Consider the following 21,562-nt stretch of genomic DNA (forward strand, 5'->3'; position numbering starts at 1 on the left):
ATTTTTCTTGGCCAGGGCGCGTCAAACCGCCGCCCGCAAAGCATAACATGCTACCGGTCTCCGTGTTCGTCCTTTTTTGTTTGAACAAATCCAGTGCGGTCGCCGCTCGGGTGTTTGTTGTGCTTTTGGGGGCAAGTGGTGCCGGACCAGCAGCTGCACACAAGCCAGAGAGCCATAACTGTCTGTGCGCACTCTGAATGCCTCAATTTGCACACTGAGATATTTTCCCGCCCTGAAATTTGAGTCCTGAGTCTTGTAGGCTTCCCAGGTCTGCCACGAGGACGCCATCTGAAGGCTAAGGAGAAGAACAACAACGACGGCAGTAAGTTGTGACCTTGTTCCTACAACCTTGCATTGATCCTTAAAAATCGGACTATCTTCTAATTGCTCCGGTTATTTTTTTCCTGCTTAAAGCCTTAAGCTCAACAAGAGCAGCGGAGCTAATGAGCAACATCATATGAAGGCGGGGAGATTAAAGCTTTTTGAGTTGGACGTTTGGTCTAATCTCACGTCCCGTTTCCTGTGAGCGTTTTCCCACAATGATGTAAGAATATGTCAAAAAAATAAAGTTTGGAAAACCAGATGATTTTACTGTAGTTGTTCGCCCTTCCGAGTCCCTCCACTGGTTTATCCGGACTGAAAACATCCGTAACCGTGATAGATTAATGTATGGCCTTGCAGGAAGCAGAGCTACAGTCGAACACTATTAGATCATATAATACCCAAGTCTTTATATCCATGTACTTGCATTGTCCTTGTCTCATTTTTTATGTTGTCAGTCAGGATCTTCACAGTCAATGCATGTCCTTTCGGTGAACTTATGCGAAGAGGATTTGTATCGAGCCTCAAAGGGTTTAGAATGCAATCATGAACTTCACACGCGCTTCGCAGGGCTCAGTGAACCCGGTGACCCGCGTTCCCGCTCCAAAGGAGGCGACCACGGTAACGTCGACTCGGGATGTCCTTGCAAACGCTTCTGCTCGGAGTCAGGATGATACAGCCTGTTGGGATTTGTGGTCAGCCGCGCCGAGCGCAGGAATCTTGCCGGATCTCTTCGTCATTGCCACGGTAACCTGCTGTTATTTGGCGCTCGGGCAGACCGCATCCTGGCTGGGGTTTCTCTGGGATTTGTGGCTTTGAAAGCGTCGGATGCAAGGAGTGAGCAAGGGTTTGACGTCTGGTTTGCCTGTGCTCGCCACTCCCTATCACTATTCTCTTTTTCCAAAGTTTCCCATAGAGGCCAGCGCAGGGTTTAATTTGCTGTTGGAATTATTGGAATAAAGGGAGCAAGGCGGACGATCTGAGGCCTTGACTATGTTGATAATGGAGATGATGAGTATTGATGAGCGTGGCTCTGATGTCGCCTGTAGAGATTAGAAGCCTGGAGTTTGGTCAAAACCTCAAAGAGCGGTCCATCTCTAGTCTCACGTAGGAAATGAAAGGATGACTACGTCGTGCCAGCACTCACTGCATCCGTGAGGACGACGCTCGGTCGACTGTGAGGTCCCGCTGACCTGGCCCTGTCGATGTGCTAGGCCACACTGTTGGCTCCGACTTTGACCAGCGGAGGCAACTTGATCCTTAAATCATTCATAATAAGCTCATTATCCCTGCTTAACAACAGATCAATGCCTTCCAAGAATTTTCAACATGGAAATTGTCGGTTTGGAAACAAACGGCCTCTGAGCAAGTGCTGCTTGTGTCGTGGTTTGGTGCTGCTGGATTCTTCCCTTATCATATATGTAAATTAGATGCAGTCATGAAAAATAAATGTTTATTTCTGTCACAGTAGACCAAGTACCAGAGACGGCAATTTGAGGCAATTCAACTGGAAATTTGGAATCTTATTTTGAATGGATGTAATTTGACTCCAGTCTTTTGGTCTGGTCGTGTTCTCAGGAGGAGCTGAGCTTCTCCAAGGCGCCCTGCAGCATCTTCAGGTCTTCTCGCGTCTTACACAGAGCAATTTGGATCTTACTAGGCTGATCCAGAACATCCACACTGCAGGTGATAGGCTCATAGCGCACCACAAATGGTCGCTTAATTGTTGTAGAGTACTTTCTGTGTACGGAAACAAAAAAGATTAGATATTTGTTGCAGTAGCAGTCTGACCTATAAAATAGATGCAAAGAAAATACCTCAATTTAATCTTTGCGTCTTCAAAGCTTTCCGAGACAAAGTATACCGGCTGGTAGCTTTGGTCCTGGTATGGCTGGACGGCAGTCTCCTCCGGGTTGAATGGCTTGTACTCTGGCTCGTTGGACAGGGCGTACTAGAAGATGGGTTGGAGAGCGTCAAGGCGCATAGAATGGGATGAAGTCTGCTATGTTATGAACACGGTGGACACTTACCACAAGTTCTCCATAGGATGAGAGAAGTCCTGCGCCATACGCTTTTACTGCTCCATTCTGTTTGCAGAGGCCAAACTCTACAGTGAACCAATATAGCTAGAAAGGAAAAGAGGCAAAGTGGATGCAGCTATTAGCTTTAGCCACTAGATGCTGTTCAAGACTCACATTCCAGTAGACATAGCCTCTTGGTATGTTTCAGTCCTAAGATCTTCATCAAGCAAAGAATCCCATTCAGAGCAATATATCTTACCGTGGATAATTTCTCAATGTCTTCTTGTGATGCTCCAAGCGAGGCCAGTCCAATCTCCTGCAAGTGATCACGCTAATCAGTGAAGGTTTTTCGAGCAAAAGAACCAAAGAACACCAAACGCAATATACCTGGGAAAACTGGGCAAACTCTTTGTCTGCTAGCATTGGGATGTGACCGAGCAGCTCATGGCAGCAGTCCCTGTAGGAGGAGGTCAGACATCCGTAAAAGGAGCAAACCTTGAGGGGAGTGGACAAATCCAGCGGGACTTACGGCTCAGGGGAGTGCATGGGCGCCGACACATGGCGAATGTACTGTGTGCACTGAAACACTCGGAAAGCCAAACTGGCAAGGAAGTCCCTGGCAGAGAGCAGGCCTGCGACTGGACGCAGCTGGAAGCCTGTTTTCTCTGGGGAGAACAACAACAACAAACTTATCACCCTCTGGAGCATTTCCTTTTCGTCTCCTGGAAGATCACTCAAGTGAAACTACTTGAAACCTGAAGAACTTCCTGTCCTACAGTTGAGTTGTTTCATCTATGTCCTGGCAGCTGGCTGATCTTATACTTTTGGGAAGTGTTTGCTGAAGAGTAACTATGGACACCTACAGGTAGTGGGCAGTGACGACAATTTGGCACTATTCTAGGAAGACTTCATGTTTTTGTTTTGAGTATGTCCATGCATTCATAGGCCTTGCTTTGCCCAATAGAAACAGAAAAAGGCCCCTACCAAGTTGAAAGTATACAGTGGACAGAATTAACATTTAGGGACCACGAGGGCTTTGTTTCCAACATCTAATAGATTCATTCATCAACACCCAACACCCTTCCAGCAACTACTAAGCCTTTTGTCTCTCTTCAGTATTGTAAGTGGGTGTGATTGTTATGCCGTGTCACCTTTGAGGAAGGCGGAAATGTCTCTGAGCTGAGGGATGCGCTCCTCGCTGTAGCCGCACTCGCGCTCCAATTGCTGCAGGCCATCCAGGAACTGTCGGCAGGCCAGATTGGGGTAGATGTTCCGCAGCTTCTTGTACACCTCCCTCCTTTTTGAATGGACACTTTGTTTAGGTCACGTCTCATCACTTCCCTGCAATGGTCACCATGCACCTGTTGTCTTACCATGTGGCTGTTTCTTCTGCTGTGTACTCCACCTCGGGCAGTGGTTCACCCCTACAACAAACAAAATTAATCAACACCTGAGTGACATTTTGGAGGAGCGTCTCTCCTTTAAGACTGACTGTTTGTATCTGTAGGACAGCTCTGAAATGAAGGAGCGTCGCTTCCTGTATTCTGCGTCTGTGTAGCCCTGCGGGACACGTCACACATGGTTTGTACACAGGTTCACTTTTCAAAAGCAAAGCTGACAACATTTTATTGTTCGCTCACCGGATGATCCTCGTCTATGTCTGGATCGAATTTGGTTATCAACAAGTTGCATCTGTCCAGCTCCTTTATCTGTCGAGGGAACCAGGGGACTATGATGGAGATGAAAACAAGCAATTAAAGCTCGGAACACCCACCCACCCGCCCTCATACTAATGCGAAACACACCCTTTTCCTCCGGGATAGACCTAACGTTATCCACCACTCTCTTCAGCGAGTTAACAAAGAGATCCAGGTCGGAGCTGTTCACCTCACACTTAACAAAGAACTCCAAGTCGGACGTGCTGTTCTTTGACCTCCTTCCCGGCCGGCTCTCAACGTGGAGGAGTTTGGCGTCGAATGTCTGTAAATGTGACAAACACACATTGTTGAAATATATACAGTAATCACCCATACAGCCGTGGTTCAGAATTCAGTAAGTACCTATTGGCATTTTGTTTTTTGTTTTTTTAAGTGGAACGTATCCACAGCCTTTTACTGAAAAATCTATTGGGAGATTTTGTGCACTTTCTGAAGCACCCGAAGAGGCCACAAGATGACACTAAAGCCCTGTCTAAATAGGAAAGTTGCACAGTGATTGGTCCAAGGAGGTATATTGAAGTAAGACAGTCTCGACTGGAAGACAAGCTTTTAGGTGCTTTTGAAGGAGCTAAGTTTAGCATGGGTTGGCTGTGGAAGTTACGAGAGTCGAGACGTACACGAGCACTTGGCGGTGTATTTTTTTTCCAAAATTAAATCTGTAATGTGCCATTAATTTTTAAGGGTAATGTAATGAGATGAGTTTAGAATGATATTTAAGTGTTTTGGTATCACAGTTTGTGATATATTTACATCTATGTCAATACTATGTATTAATACAAGCCATTAGAAACATTTTCAGGGTGGTGTCAATTACCTGCGGTAAGGGTTGGTCCTCAAAATGCTGTAACTCACAAAACAACTTACATAAACATTCCTTATTTGACCCTGTTATGGTGCTGAATAAGGTTAAAAATAGTTTAGCAGCCAAAAAAATGACAAACATTATTAAATGAACACAATAGCCATTATTTTGTTCGGAAAGGCAGAGTTTTTGGTGTCCCCCTCCCTGGTTACCTCAAATATTTTACCCGTCTTAAAAAACCCCGCATTCTTCTCGTTGCTGAGGTTGAAGAGTACGTTGCGGGTCACCCGGCCCTCCTTCTCCTCGAAAACCCGCGCGTCCACGCCCCGGGAGGGCTCCGCCGAACCTCCTCCTCCAATGCTGCGCTCCCGCCGGGCATCCTCAATCAAACTCTGCCTCCGGCCGCTGAAAGGTGTCGCCTGGCCTGCGCTGCTGTCTGTCTTCATGGTTTAAAGATGTACTGCGGTGTGAGTCCGAGACCTTTAAATAGCATCTCATCTGAGGGATAAATGCAGATGAGTGTGTGCCCTTTTTGGGCGCCTTTTGCGTCACTGAGCCAAAAGCAAGTCATTGAGCGGCCGCTTGTTATCTAACGTCAGTGTGTGATAGCCATTCAACCGAAACAGGTCTTCACAGGTTGCATACAAAAATGCTGTGTATTTTTAGCCTTGTTTGTTTTCCCATGCCATGTACATTTCCTATTGTACAGTGGAAACATATTTGCGTGCTGTTCGTGTTCATATGAAAATAAACACTTTGAATATTGAAATTAAGGCAAAATAGGACAACCGAGACCACATTATTAGTTTAGTCTATTTATTAGTTTCATTCATATTCCATGCAAAACAAATGTGGGGGGAAATGATTATCAAATGATACAAGTCTTGTATAATATGTGAAATCACGTTTTAGTGTGCATATTAAGAGTACTACTAGAATAACACATGAGACGGTGCTGACATTGAGAGGCTTCACGTTTCACTAAACTAAAACACAGAATATTATTTATTGTATGCTAGTAATTTTGTTGTGTGTTTTACTCCACAAAAACTGATATACAAGTATAATAAGCTTCAGGCTGTCTGGTCACGACGTCATTCCAGTTTCTGCAGGGCTTCACAGAGTTTCCCTATTTCGCCTGCAACCAAGGGAAGAAAAGCATGTTAGGAAGCAGCTTATCATAATTGGTGTTTTATAATAGTGGATTGGAACATACTCTTGATGCTGTTGGCCAGGTTGCTGAGCTGCTGGGTGTTGTCCAGCACCTCCACGCTCTGGGTGTACGGGTTGTAGCGCACAGTGAAGGGCCGAGGAATGGTGCCGGCAAACTTCCTGTAAGTTATGCAAGAGTCACATAATGTTAGGGATTTTCGGATTTCAGGTAAAATGTTCGGACCCTCGTAGTGTATTTAGCGTGGAACATGCATACCTGACTCTGTCTTTAGCATCCTCAAAGCTCTCAGCGACAAAGTAGACGGGCTGGTACTCTGTGATAGGATATTTCTGGACGCTGGTCTTCTCTGGGTCAAAGGGAAGCAGTTTGGGCTTGTCCGTCAGACAGTACTGGAAGACAAGCAATGACACATTCAGTGACTTCTCAGACGATCAGTGAGCCTTGAGATTCCTGTTAAAAACAGGTAGTGGAGTATGATTACGGCCTCTCGCTTTCCCCCTTGCACTCTGCCTGAGCCAACATCCTCTACTGATGCAACGTGTGGCTTCCATCGACGCTCGTCGGCCCACGCTGAGCCACTGGACCACCTTTCCCTTCTCTTCACCAGCCAGGCGGAGTGTGGCTCAGTGACATATTAAACCCAAGTGGACCACTAACCCACTGCCTGAGCGCAGACTCCTCCACTCAGTGTGGTGGCTGGCTGATGAACGTACCTGCAGCTCTCCGAACGATGACAACAAGCCTGCTCCGAATGCTTTGATCTCGGAGCCCTGCTTGCACAGGCCGAACTCTACGGTGAACCAGTAGACCTGACACAGAAATAAAGGCTGGTCAACACCAGCAAGCTCGATCTAGAATCTTCAGTTTGATGCAGAAACCTACCGTTGCAAGTTTCTCGATGTACTCGTCTGGGGCGCCAAGAGAAGCAAGACCGATTCTCCTGTTTGGAGGAAAAAAGAAATGTTATTGATATTTAGGTCACAGGTGTCAAATTCAAGGCCTCATCCAGCCCACCACTATCATGTCTTGTGGCCCCCTAATGAGGTGTACGTTGACATAATAGACTTCTGAGGGAAACCGTAACTACAACGTTGCCTGTGTTGAAAATGAGTGACATTCGTGCTTTAGGTGTGTTCAATGGGTTATTCAGATTGAGAGGGAAGGGAGTCTGTCCCCAGCGCTTTGTGTACCTGGGAGAACTGGGCAAAACCTGAATCAGCAAAGAGCGGGACATGCCCCAGGAGCTCATGGCATATATCACTGTAACAGAAAACAAACTTAATCGCACACTAAGACCTTCTCTTTGTGTCATCCACTCGGAATCCACCGCCCAGACTCACGGCTCAGGGGTGTACGTAGGTTTGGAGCCGTGGCGGATGTACTGTGTGGAATGGAAGACGCGGAAGGCGAGGCCAGCGAGGAAGTCCCGGGACGAGAGCAAGCCAGCCACCGGGCGAAGTCGGAAACCGGTACACGCTGCAGAAAGGTGGAGGCGCAAAAAAAACGAGTGACTCGAAAGTGCCTACAAAATACGGACGCCAATACCAACTCACACTGCAGGAAGCGGGACACGTCCTCCAGCTGCGGGATGTTGTCCTGCCTGTAGCCGCAGTACTTCTCCAGCAGGGGGAAGACTCTGTTGTGTTCGTGGCACGCGTGAGTCGGGTACAGGGTCTTAAGCTCCTTGAAAACAGTGCCCCATGTGGCCTTTTCATCCTCTGTATACTCCACCCGCGGGATGGGATGGCCACTGCAAGGACAAAAACACAAACTTAAAAGCACCAAAACAGGCAACTATCAATCAGTAAAAAGTAGCCACTTTCAGGCAGAATGCGACAAGAGAAGTACAAAGAAAACCATTAAAATATATATGTATATTATATATATATATATATATATATTCATTCTGAATCGGAACTATGCAAGGCAGTAGGTGGTACTACAAAAGCTGTTGCGAACACAGTTTCAGGATCATAGGGTCTAACAATGTTAACCAATTTCAGATGCAGGTTCCTCCGCCACATGAACCTGTCAAAGATGTTGGCAACAATGTTAAATTTCATTTTACATGATGAGGAATTAAGAGTTAAATTACTGTCTGTAGTTGTAGGCGATGTCGGCAAACTCCTTCCTGCGGGTCCGGTACACAGGGTCTGTGAAGCCCTGGTGGACACATACACACAAAAGGAGAAACTGTGTTAGATCTCACAAATGACACCCAAACGAATCCCCGTGGCCTTTGACAGCATTACGCACTCAGGCCCCGATGAGAGCATGCAAATGTGCATTCAAAGGAAGCCTTTGTAGAGAGGGGTTTTCAGCTTTATGATGAATATATTTTGCTTTAATGATGGTGGCAAAAGGGAGCAATTATCTATAATTATAGCAATGACATCAATTTGTGCGTTTCCATGAGAATAGGCGGCCTGTCATCTCTTGCGGGCCTCATGTTTCATATGCCGCGTGGGCGTCAGAAGATATGTGTGTATGCACAAACACAGACACACGTCAGAACTTTACCGGGTGATCAGCATCCAGCTCTGAGCCGTAACTGAGGATCTGGTTTGCAAAGCGGTCCAAGTCCTGAATGTCGTTGGGGAACCACGGCACTGGAGAGTAGAGTTTTTCAGTCACTGAATTAGATTGATATTTTATTGGTTCTGATTTCTCCTTTTTTTTGGGGGGGGGGAGACAAATAAATTGTCAGTTCGAAGGCTGTCCCTACCCAAGAACTCCTGGTGAAAATGTGTTTTATGTTACATTTACGACTTTTCTTTTGGGGGGGTGCATTCAGGCCCTGAAGCCACTTTCTACAAGCATGCAATTTGGTGGGAAGTCTATCATGAATAGAGCCATGCAAAAAAACAAAAAAAAAACATGAAGAAAAAGATAAAAGTACGTCTGCTATTTGCCATTTTCTTTAAAGACAAACTTCGAGATTGAGAGATTTTGTCCGATTGGGTTTTATGGTACTGGTACTGGAATGTACTATCAAAAGCAACGACATTGTAATGTCATAAAAAAAATAGCTGCAGATCAACCATTGTGCGGCTGGAGGAGCACAAATGGATATTGGTGATGACGAGGGTTTTGGACTGTCGGACATCATGGTGTCTTTGCATGTTGACACTCAGCAGAGCAGTGCATACAGGCTATCTGCTTGTTCTGCTGGATTTATGACCGGCAAAGAGACACTCATGAATTTCCATTTGTGCCGTGTGGTCCAAAAGCCTGAGGCTGCTCCGAGACAATGAGGCCCTAACAGGCTTCCCTTACAACAGGGCCATAAATATCGTCGCGTCCACTTGACTCTGACCGGCTGGTGGCCGTGCCTCGGTAGGGCCAGTCAGTCTTGCCCCACCATGACCTTGGCATGTTCCCTCTGGCCGGAATTTGGTCCTGGACGGGGGCAACACTGAGCACCCCTGTTCCCGCCAGGCCTATTCGTGCTGATAGCACAACTATAGCAAAACTAATGTCATTCTTGAAACAACTAATAACGGGGTCAGCGCCGGGTGGCGAGCCACCCGTCTCGTCAGTGACGATGGCTGTCCATTAGTGAGTGGATCCATGAAGCACCACAACCCTGCTCATACATAGACCAGTTTGTAAAGGCCTGCCCATCCTTTTTAGTAATACCCCCGTTCTTCCTCTCGAGGCGACTGTGACCCACTGTACTTTCAGTTGGAGCTGTGCAACCACAAGACAATCTTTCGTGTGGTCGTCAAACATCTTTCTAAATCCTGCTCTTTCCACCTACGCAACCTCAATAAACTCAGATCAGTAGTCCCCGCCCCCCAAGAAATGAAGATGCGCATTCATCTAAGGACTACTTCTAAGGGTTGGCTCTCACCAGGTGTCCTTCTGTTTGTTACGCGACAGCTCGTGCACCTGGCCGCTGATCTGCGTGCGCAGGCCGTCGATGACATCGTCCAGCGCCTGCGAGCAGCTGGAGTCCACGTTGATGAAAAACTCGTACTGCTCCTTGCTTATGCGCGACGGCCGCGACTCGATGTGTGTCAGGTTGATGCCCTTTTCCTGCAAAACGGCACCAGGACAACAATATTGATGTGAGTAAGTGGATGCTAGTTGGTTGTTGTTCTTGTCGTGCCTTTTTGCACTTCACTGGTTTAACCACAATGTGGTGCAATGGTACCCCTAATGCTCTCAGGCTACTCTTCTTGGACTTGTGAGTGGATCCTTCATCCTTCTTTTCTATCTGTATTTTTTTTGGTATTAATTAGCCGGCTGTGCGTTTGATTGCGAGAAAGAACAAGAATAAATTGATAGAAGATGAATCCAAATATTTCCCCCCCCCCCCATTTATAAAATATTCTACATTTTTTTAAACTTGCAATTTGACCTTCAACATATCATGAGGCATTACAGTGTGGTTTTCCTAAATGAAGGCTTCAATTATCATTATAAATAAACATTGTATCCTTGCATCCATTCTTCCAAAGACTGTTAACCTTTTTCCACAGACACAATAAACAACAACTTTATAAAAAGATTGCAGAATCGCATACTTCTCTACACAAATGGACAGCTGTTGGATGGCATTTACTTGTGGGCAAATTCCTTCATGGAAAAACAACTTTCATTCACAGTTTTTTTTTTCAGCACTTTTAGTTTCAATAAATGTTTGGTTGAAAATGATTTCTAATTTTCTGAATGTGAGGTTTTGAATTTTATCAAAGAGGCCTTTAAACTGTCTTAAATTTGAGTTCAACCAGCAAAACCAGCGTTTAAGATGACAAAGGCTACTCTAAGGTTTTGGACATGATCATAGCTAGCTGCTTATCCTCCCTCAAAATTAAAATTCTCAGATGTTTGGGATCGTTATGCACACACATTGACTTAATTCGCCGAGTCTCCATATGGACTATAAATGTGAAGTCATGAAACAAATCTAAGACTAGTGAGGATGTTTGGGACCCGCTGGAAGGCATCTTCGAGTAGCATACACGGCGGAGGGGAGAGGGTGTATGTCGTGTTCTCTTTTGCGATAGGCCGATTGGAACACGAGGGCGTGAGTGACGCAGGCCTCTCATTATTCCCACATCTGGTTCAAATTATCTTTAGCACATCTTGAAAGCCAAGCATGCCAGCATCCATCAGAAGTCATGAGAAAAATGTGACCGTCGTGAAATGACCGTCTGTGTCTCAGTCAGGACTGATACTGTCTTGCTTAAATCAGGTGTTAAGTTTATTAAGTTTATTTGTATAGCCCTTAATCACAAAGGAGTCTCAAAGGGCTTTACAGGCCCACCGGTTTGCAATGATTGATGACATCCCCGAATCTAAACACCTCAATCGGTTAAAGAAAAAAAAAAGAAACCTAGGGAAGGGACCACAGATGGGGGGGTGGGGTGGGTGTGCAGGCTGCAATGGATGTCGAGTGGGCAACATTTATCACATAGTCTGCACCTGTACAATGTTTATTACAATGACAAGATGCTGTACAATGTTCATTAAGATGGCATAAGAGTCCAATTAAGGAGAAAAAGGCACCGCAGGGTAGATGCCTTCGGTGGTTCTGCCTCAGGACCTGGCCCGGTCGTTCCGAGCAGAATCCTCCATGGCAACGACTCCGGGGGGGAAAAGTGGTCCACCTCAGATCTTGTCCCAGTTGGTCGGTGCAGAACCCAAACAGGCAGTCTCTGATTTGGTCAACGTCTCTTAGCCCTCTTTCCGAGCAGGAGACGAGGGGAGGGGGGGGAAATAGGACAAGCGGCAGTAAAACAGGGCTACTTTTATTTTAACTAAATGCCAAAGAGTGGAAATAAGTCTTAAGTAGGCATTTCAACATTTCCACTGCGATGGCAGCTCAAATATATGCGGGTAGGGCATTCCAGAGTACTAGAGCACGTATCGAAAATGCCCCAGAGCCTGTGGACTTCTTTCCGGCTCTCGGAGTCACCAAAAGACCAGCGTTTTACAAGTGTAGGTTTCGGGACGGAACATACGGTACAACTAAGTTAGCGAGATAAGAGGGCGCTAACCCGTGTAATATTGTATGAGGAAGTAACAAGACCTTAAAATCGCATCTCAAGTGGACCGGGATCCAATGGAAGTTGGGCAGAATGGGGGTAATAGCATCAAACGTTCTTGTCCTCGTCATAAGTCTTGGCTGCAACGTTTTGTACTAACTGCAGGCTTTTATCGCTGGACACGGGAAGACCAGTAAGCACCACGTTACGACAGTCGAGGCGAGACGTAACAAACGTGTGGATTATGATCTCTGCATCACGAGGTGATAGGATAGGCCGTATCTTAGCGATATTGCGAGGATGAAAAAAAAAAAAATGCAGTTTTGGTAATCTTCTTAATGTGCTTTTGAAAGGAGAGAGTTGGATGAAATATAACGGCAAGATTTTTTGCTGTCTGACTTTGGGTAATGGTGCTTTTGTCAAAACTCAGAGTAGTGTCCTTAAAGAAGTGGCTATGTTTAGCAGGGCCAATCATCAACAGCTCAGTTTTCTCAGGGTTAAGGAGCAAAATGTTACAGAACATCCACTGTTTATTCTCAGCGAGACACCACTCCAGATGGTGCTTTTGTCAAAACTCAGAGCGGTGTCCTTAAACAAGTGGCTATGTTTAGCAGGACCAATAATCAACTGCTCAGTTTTCTCAGGGATAAGGAGCAAAACGTTACAGAACATCCACTGTTTATTCTCAGTGAGGCACCACTCCAGATTAGAGCAATCGCATGGACTAGGTCGTTTTAATGGCATGTATAGCCGAATATTGTTGGCATAATAGAGAGAGCTCATTTTATATACATCTTATATTATCACCGAGCGGCAGCATATAAATACTGAACAAAAGATGGCCGGATACCGATCCGTGCGGAACTCTGCAAGTGAGATTACAATACTCTGAGTTGACAGTACCTTGAATTACACGGTGCGTCCTACCCGAGAGATAAGCTCTAAACCGAGAAAGTGCTGGGCCTGCAATACCGATACGCGTTTTCGAGGTGATCTAGTAGTATGCTGTGATCAACGGTATCAAAGGCAGCGCTGAGGTCAAGTCATAATAATATTGATGAGGTGTCTCAATCCATCCATCCGTCCATTTTCTGAGCCGCTTCTCCTCACGCGGGTCGCGGGCGTGCTGGAGCCTATCCCCGCTGTCATCGGGCAGGAGGCGGGGTACACCCTGAACTGGTTGCCAGCCAATCGCAGGGCACATACAAACAGACAACCATTCGCACTCACAGTCACGCCTACGGGCAATTTAGAGTCCCCAATTCATGCATGTTTATGGGATGTGGGAGGAAACCGGAGTGCCCGGAGAAAACCCACGCAGGCACGGGGAGAACATGCAAACTCCACACAGTCGGGGCGGGGGAGTGAACCCGGGTCCTCAGAACTGTGAGGCTGACGCTCTAACCAGTCGGCCGCCGTGTCTCAATCCATAGCTCGTAAAAGATCATTGGTCACTTTTGCAAGGGCTGTTTCAGTAGAGTGGTCTGCCCTGAATCCTGACTGAAGAAGTCCAATTAGATTGCTTGAGGCCATGTGATCGTTAAGCTATTGTACTACAATGTTTGTCAAGACTTTTTGAAATAAATGAGAGATTTGACACTGGCCTGGAACTGCAAAGACTCTCAGTTGTCGAGGTTGGTTCTTTTGAATAAGGGACAAATAACGGCTGTCTTGAAAGGTACAGGTACAGCGCCGGAAGAGAGTGATACTTTGATATTTGAGATTGAGGGTCCTAAGATTAAAATCAGCTCTTCAACAAGTTTCCCAAGAAGAGGGACGAGAAATTGCATGAAATCATCAGCTGCGAAGGAGGAGCTGTAGGAAGTAAGCTGCCTTTAGCATTTTTACTGTATCAAATGAGTATTTAGGGTGATTATTATTAAGGCCAATTATTTTGGAAAAATAATTAGTTTGAGCTGAAACGAGAGCTTTTTTGTATTTTCGAAAACTATCCCCCCGCATGCCTGACGGAACACCTCCAGTTTAGTTGCACGGCATTTGCGCTCAAGCTTCTCTGCTCTAGTTGGCGGACAAGTCTCTCTAGCAGGGCAAGCCTCTCAAGCAAAAGGGTGCAAGTGGTGCACGAGTCCATACTCACGTTGATTTGGTCGGAATTTTGGAGGCGAAGGCTGCGGGATAGCCGAAGAGCCTCGTCGGTGTCCGACGATGGTGCGGCTGGAGCTCGTAGCCTTGAAAACTGGGCTACTCCGCTCTCAAAAATTCAAAATAGTCTCAAGAAGTAAAAACGAGGGTGAAAGTGGAATGTAAAAATGTAAGTCGACGAAGGGAATGCGTCAAGATTCCGCCTCTCGGACGAGCAGAGCGTCGCGTGACGGGAGCAGCGTCTGAATGTGAGAACTCGTTGAGATGCAGCCAGGTAACGCACCTCACGTTTCCTCGTGTTGAAAGGAATTGAATTGAAAAAGTTTGATGTTGCTTTTGATTTTCTCATACGAGCTTCGAAAGAGCGTCGCTATGAATTGTGCCTGAGCCCTTTTTACTGAGAGAGTCTTGTTTGACCACTGCTCAGAACAACTGGAAAGTCCAAGGAAATCAGTGAAGAGCGTAGAAGGAGAATTATAGAGCCTTTTGAAGTCATTTCTAAACAAGTGCACACGTTGAATCTGTGGATTTACAAATGCACTAAAGATGTACATTTTATCATCATCATTCCACCCTGGGAGACGAATGGTTAAAAACAAGTCAACAAAAGCCGAAGTATAGTAACTGCCAGTAAATGTTGCCATACGGAACACACTGAATGAGTAACGCTCACGACTAAAGAGGTCAAACATAATGGAGCACATGAGCAGAAAACACTAAAAAATGGTCACATGTGATACTTTTAAACTGATTTCCTTCTAAATCTGGAGTTCCACGCTTTTTAGAAAGTGAGCCGTGCGTAATTTGTCGATGTAACTGTGACGCAAGAATACGCAAATATATGGATAGTAAGACTATTCAGGTCACTGGTAGACTGACTGTGTCTCAGTTACTAGTATTGTTTTTTTCTTGCAGTACTGTATGACGTCTTTTCACACTAGTAGGACAACTTTGGCATATTCGTCGGACAAATACGAGTGAATCAAAACTGCGCATCTAGATGGTAACTAGTAGAATTTGATGTCATTAGCGGTACTATTAGCACGCAGTTCTCACAGTTTTGCCACACGAGTGAGATGAGGCTTTCCTACTTGTATGCAGAAATGTCCTACAGTATTGGAAGACACTAGTGGGAAAAAGATTCAGAGTAAGCTTTATGGAAAGCTGTTTGAGCAGTTATTGGAGATCCTTGAGTCGCCAGTTTAAGCTCCTTGTACCGGTACACTCTTTGTCCTCTATGGTGTCTTACTCATAATTTTCCACTTTTGGCCTACTAGTACGTAATGAAATCTTACTCGCAAACTACTGTTTTGCGCAAGGAACACGACGAGGCATGTGTCACACACTATTAACCAAAATCCCAATGAGGAGTTTTGACTCATTATGAACATGCAATTGCCCTACTTGTGTGCCCTAGCCGTTCTACGAGCGCACTCGATAGTCTTACTCGTGACAAAGAGCGTACTATACACGGACGGACCTGAAGTTGGATATCAAGAAGATCGAATAAATGCTCAAACGGCTTTTCATGTGAAGAGGTCAGCAAGTTTGGATTCCACTAATCATCACTTCAAAAGCCACAATGGCACAATTCTGCTTCTTGCTCCTTCGGGGGTCGGCGTTCTTTTCGCAGAAAAGCTCTTTGAATTTTGTCGCTGGTGCCAAAGCCAGCTCCGAAAATCCCAGCAGCCAGGTCAGGGCATCACATGCCAAGTCACATGAAGCGCACTCTCCATTAGTGTGGCGATGAGCCTGGTTGGAGGGGGTGGGGGGTGAGGGGGGGGGGGGGTGGATTTGGGTCATTCCAGCTGTTTTATTGAGGAGGCGGAGGGAGGGTCAGGGGGAGGATTGGGAGGGTGTCAGCTCATAGGTCCAGAGAGGAACTTGTGTTTTCATACGACGACGACAACCCCACCCCAGACAAAATCAAAACTCAATTAACACAACATGAACAATAAAAAAATCCTCAAAACACGATTCCATCTGTTGACTTCTCACGTTATTTTCACGTCTTACTTTTCCCTAGCGGGAGTTGCACTTTTACATGTCTAACCTTGATGATGATTAAATACTAGAAGCGCTGCCAATCCTTGTGGAGTCGAGCAATAAGTCACGTACGCAGACTCTGCAAATCAATAAAATTAAAAAAATAATAAATCCATTTTTAAAAAAACACAGGCAGGTGTAGTCATGTCAGCAAAGTTACATGTTTAAACAGGTTATACTTTTGAATACCTACACTGTTTTACACAATAGTAATAGCTTATCACCTTATGTTATTGTTTTATTATAATATATTATGGTTAACGCTTGTAGTTTACTCCGCAATTTATATACATTTTAACCCAACTCAATGTTAGATGAATTTTTTGCCCTTTTTGAAAGTTCCCCCCCAACCCCAGGATCCATATTGGCATTATTTGGAAGTAATTCTATCGTTTCATCTTTGCATTTATCCCTCTTTTCATTTGACTGCTTCAAAGTGCGTATATTCATCGTTTATTTCCGGATTATACATTTATACTCGCTTTCTTTGAATCAGTCCCCCTTTTTCGTGGCGCTGTTAAGTCACCTCATTGCAAACTTAAACTTGACCCAAAAAAAATGGTTATCTTCCTTACCAACAATGTTCATCGATGAAAAAACAACAACAACAACAACAACCTAATTCTATTAATAATAATCAAAAAAGTCATAATAATAAAATCAGGTTTTCAAAATGGGTCTGTTTGACCCGCAACATAAGATTAGGGTTCACCTTAAATTTATAAAACTCCACCATTTGTGTGGCTTATTTGTCAGTAAATACGTATTGTACTGTTGACCATCTCGAGGGTAAGGGGCCGCGTCGTGCCCTGTTATTGTATAGTCGTTTGGCCCTGTGGGTCAGTGGATCAATGCGGCATGCGAACCCATGTGAGATAAGCGCCGTTTATTTAGTCATGAGGCCTCTTCCGAAAGGTCGCCGGCACAAAAACAAACTGGGATGAACGTTTAGACGCCCAGCGATGAGACCTTAATGATTTATTTACCCGTTCGTTTTGGTTCGTTTTCATTTGACTAAAACGCAGTCACAGCCATAAAGTCGGGACAATTTGGCATTCAGCCAGGAGTGCCACCGACAAATCCCATGAAAGTGGCGACAAAGTCAGCTGCCGCGTCCTGTGAGGTGATTAGAAGTGGGAGGGGCTTTATCTCAAAGGAGAGCTGGGCGATGTGGCCTTCAAATAAAATAGCAGATTTTTCTGTTTTTCCACAAATCATCAATTTCAGTTTTTGTTTTTTTATTTCATTGATTATTAATTCTCTCGAAAGCAAACTACACAGTGGCGAAACTTGAGAATAGTTTCTGTTGAGAGGCTGAAATTCCGAGGATTTGGACAATTTTAAGTTAAATAAGGTCCCAATGATTAATATTTCCAAACAGCTGTCGGTGACTTCGATAATCGACTTGTTGTTGATTAACTGATGATTGTTGCAGCTGTACTCGTCAAGGTACTACCGTATATCTTTTTTTTACAGATAATGTGAAAATAAGTGCTTCCTCTTGGGGGGGGAAAAGTCCATTTTCAGGGCTCCAGCCCTCCCCTGAGTATGAGGTGTGGAACTCCATTTTGTTGATTTGAAGTTACATTCACCCCCAGAGGGCCCTTCTGACTGTGAAACCTTCTCAATGTTTAAGTGCCTCATCGTATTATTATATATGAAAAACAAATGGATGATCGACTCATTTCGGAATCAGAAGTCAAGGATCGTGACGAGTTGGTTCAACTAGTGTTCAAGGGTTTGGTAACCAAAGCAAAAAAAACGCAACGTTATTTTTCATTCCGTATGACTCTTTGAAATTTGGGCCAGATTTCAGCAATCCTCATGGAAGTTGACGCATGATTTGCTTTCGCGGGCCACATAAAATGATGTGGTGGGCCGGATCTGGCCTCCGGGCCTTGAGTTTGAAACATGTGACCCAAATGTTGACCTTTTGCCCCTTAAATGCAATCAAGTGCGAGTCAATTTTGTGTGCGAGCAGTAAATTTGCTGCTTTTTCTTATGCGCTTTCTAAAATGCTTTTTGTTGCATATGCATTTCTGCCCGACGCCTCAGCCCAGTTATTGGCTCATTTCTTGTTGTCGTGTGTCTCCGCAGGAATTCAAGATGCTTTTTTGAAAAGGGGCATGAACGAATGGTCCTGTCCTACCTCAAAGAGTCGCAACGCACGGGCCAAGGCGCCCACCTCCTCCTTCAGCGAGAAGATGCAGGAGATGACTTCGCTCTTTTTGCTGGTTTCCTCTTCCAGGTACATGGAGCCACGCCGCCTCTGAGAACAACAACACCTTGTTATGAATATCCCAAAGTGTTATTTGCATCTATTTGAGCCTTTTAAGCGCTGCCACGTCAGGAGGGAAAAAAAGCTACGTGATCAAACGAACACACCCAGAGAATCCAAACAGAAGGGAAACGGATTAAAACTCAAAACGTTTGTGGTAATCAAAACATTGGCTCGCTGTCAGATTTCATCAGCCGTTTTTGCCGCTCAGGTTCCTCTGACGTTCCAGCTATTGTCTCCGGAATATTCCAGTCCAGATGCCCTCTTTCACCGCGGTTACAGTTCAAAACAAAAACAACAGCGTGTTTAAAACATGAGGGGGAAAAAATTGCAATCTCTTGCAGTCGATTTTATTTCTGTGCACTCATTCTAGGAAAACCGCATTGGAAGTTTCACCTAAAAAAAGTCATAGCAGTATGTTTTAAAAAAGTGACTCAAGCTCGTAACAAAAATAAATCATTATTGTCGCTTTTATTTCGGCACACTATCTCGGTTCCACATAAAAATATATGTGTGTGTGTGTGTGTGTGTTTCTGACAAGTGCTTCACACCTGTATTGCATGGAGCCCACCAGTCGGGAATCGTTGAGCAACATTCTACGATCCTCGTTGTCGGACTACATTCCACAATTGTAAAGTTTCGCGGTTTTGTGGAATATTGTCCAGCGATCAAGCGATGGGCGGACTTCACGCAGCACCGAGGTGAAGCGCTTGTCAGAAACAGTGCTTAAGGGGTGCGTGCGGCATTGGTGGAATGGAAATCCAGCAACCGGGATGTTCGGACAACATTCCACAATTGCGCCAGCAATAGAAATAGTTTTCTACAATTGCCGAAAGGTTGGTGGATTCCATGGAACACAGGTGGGAAACACTGCTTCTACAGTACAACAACAACAAAATAATTTCTTCATTTTCTGTCGCAATAACACATTTGATACACTTCAAAATAGAAATACAGTAGATTGCCGCAATTGTGGAATTGTGTCCTGGTTGGAGGACTTTATGCAACGCAGGTGTGAGAAACACCACTGCTTACACGACAAAATATGAACGGAGAGGAATGATGACAGCATTCTTTCGCATCCAGCAATGTTTTGTGCTGTGTGCCTTGATACAAGTAAAAGCTACTCTGAGCTTTACTGATTTTGTTTTAGACATCCTGCTCTTATTCAGAACTGCAAACTACCCAAAACCACTGCATTGCTACATGTTCTTTGGTTTGTTTTTGCAGACCTACCCCTTTGTCCTGCTGCTCCGGCTCGCCATCCTGACTGGACCTCCCGTTGATTCTCTTGTAAGCCGCGTCCATTTTCTCTGACGTGCAGGTGTGCTGTGTGTTTTGTGTACGGAGGGTTTGGCTTTTGCCGGATTTTGTTTCGCGAGGCCGCCACTTCTTGTTACGCAGCAGGTCACGTGACGCCACACACAGACACACCCCTCTGCTATGGAATGTGACAGGGCGCTACTTGTGAAACAGCCCTGCGGTGGGATCCCATGTGCTCTGAATGGCGGTGACCTAAAATGTGCGCGGTCTCGTGTTTGGGGGTGGTGGTGTCATCTGCATAACTATGACAGTCAAAATTCAAGTTCTGAAGAGTTTGACCCAAGGGTAGCATATACAGGCTGAACAGGAGGGGTCCGAGAACTGACCTTTGACTTTTGAGGGACCCCCGTAGGTCATTGTCAGTCGATGAGATTGGTTACAAAATATCTCCTTTCCTCCAGGTAGGACCTGAATCACTTAAGCACTGTTCCATTTAGTCCTACCCACATTTCCGACCTGTTGAGCAGTATATGATGATCCACAGTATCAAAAGCCGCACTGAGATCCAACAAGACAAGAATTGACACCTTTCCCAAGTCAGTATTCAACCTTATATCACTTAGCACTTTGATAAGAGCAGATTCTGTACTGTGATGGGCTCGGAAACCTGATTGAAGCTTGTCAAAAAGTCCATTTCAATTCAAGAAATTGCTGAGTTGATTGAAAATTTCTCAACAATCTTGGCTCCGAAAGGAAGTTGTGAGACGGCCGGGTCTGTAGCTTGTTAACACGGAAAGCGTCCAGCGTTCTATTTTTTAGAAGAGGCTTAATGACAGCTACTTTAAGAGCTTTAGGATCATTTGTGAATTGTCATTAAATTACCTACAATTAAAGGTAGTTAAAATGAGGATTAGTTATGTCGTTGTAAGTTTACTATTTAATATTCACATTAAATCTTTTTTTTTTTTTACCTGTGTAAATTTTAAAAATCCATTTTTTTCCATGTATTTATCTCATAAGATAATTGGTAAATGTATTTATTTTGTAAGAAATTGGAAAATAAATTAATTGACATTTACATTGAACAGTGTATTTATTTTGTTCGGGAATTGATGAATTCATCAATGAAATCAATTAATATATCATGTTTTTATGAAGTAAGAGAATTTGTTTTCATCTTAAATTGAAATGTTTTACAGACACATAACCCCCTTACGTACATCTATTGCTGTGGCTCCGACACGTATGGAAAAAATGCCTGCAAAGTGTTATCTTTGCAGGTTATTAATAACTCGCAGGGAGACAACGTGGCCTATTTTGCTCGGGAAAACCGGTCATAGTCGATTTAATCTGGAGCAAGTTCTCGCTGGATCATCAGATTCATGTGAAAGTTGAAATGAAGGTCCATTCGGTCTCCTTTGGACTCGCACCAGTCACAACTTAGTCACTAATCGGCAATCGGTGTTAGGCGTGTTGCCTCCCTTTAATCAGTTAACATTTCTCTGATCAATAGGCAGCTTTATTCGTGTACTAATGGTGACTAAGGACTCATCGTTTCCCAACGAGTCCATTTGTAAGGCTGAGACAGCAACAGATGCCACAAGAGGGCAGTGTAGGACTGGGCATGACGTGCAAAGGCGCACTTTGGGACGGGTCAACAGGAAGTACAGAAGTGGCCAACAATTATGGCAGCCATGAACCAAATTATTTATTTCATGAAGAAATATCCTTATTATTGTTATCCAAATGTACAGTTTTACAAAAAACTGTGAAGCACATTATGATTTTTTTGAGGAAGATGTCCAATTATTGCTATTTAACGGAAGCGTATTGCATTCACTTG

The 21,562-nt window shown here is 44.7% G+C and overlaps 2 protein-coding genes across 2 annotated transcripts; both read right to left on the reverse strand.

Annotated features, from left to right (window-relative positions):
• Nucleotides 1–1,895: 1,895 nt before the first annotated feature.
• On the reverse strand, nucleotides 1,896–5,335 carry th2 (tyrosine hydroxylase 2). The gene is made up of 12 exons (XM_061667537.1): nucleotides 5,075–5,335; nucleotides 4,148–4,322; nucleotides 3,983–4,071; nucleotides 3,835–3,902; nucleotides 3,716–3,766; nucleotides 3,494–3,639; nucleotides 2,872–3,007; nucleotides 2,730–2,799; nucleotides 2,602–2,658; nucleotides 2,352–2,447; nucleotides 2,139–2,272; nucleotides 1,896–2,061 (listed from the first exon to the last, which is right to left on the reverse strand). Exons 1-12 carry the CDS (start codon nucleotides 5,306–5,308, stop codon nucleotides 1,896–1,898), a joined length of 1,422 nt encoding a protein of 473 aa, XP_061523521.1. The 5' UTR covers nucleotides 5,309–5,335.
• A 326-nt stretch (nucleotides 5,336–5,661) lies between these two features.
• Nucleotides 5,662–19,832, reverse strand: pah (phenylalanine hydroxylase). Its single transcript, XM_061667744.1, has 13 exons — nucleotides 19,693–19,832; nucleotides 18,328–18,447; nucleotides 9,892–10,074; nucleotides 8,557–8,646; nucleotides 8,132–8,199; nucleotides 7,590–7,786; nucleotides 7,377–7,512; nucleotides 7,216–7,296; nucleotides 6,919–6,973; nucleotides 6,750–6,845; nucleotides 6,292–6,425; nucleotides 6,079–6,194; nucleotides 5,662–6,000 (listed from the first exon to the last, which is right to left on the reverse strand). Exons 1-13 carry the CDS (start codon nucleotides 19,762–19,764, stop codon nucleotides 5,957–5,959), a joined length of 1,392 nt encoding a protein of 463 aa, XP_061523728.1. The 5' UTR covers nucleotides 19,765–19,832; the 3' UTR covers nucleotides 5,662–5,956.
• Between the last annotated feature and the right edge of the window lie 1,730 nt (nucleotides 19,833–21,562).

This window comes from Phycodurus eques, chromosome 22 (assembly GCF_024500275.1).
Source record: "Phycodurus eques isolate BA_2022a chromosome 22, UOR_Pequ_1.1, whole genome shotgun sequence".
NCBI classification, from domain to species: domain Eukaryota; kingdom Metazoa; phylum Chordata; class Actinopteri; order Syngnathiformes; family Syngnathidae; genus Phycodurus; species Phycodurus eques.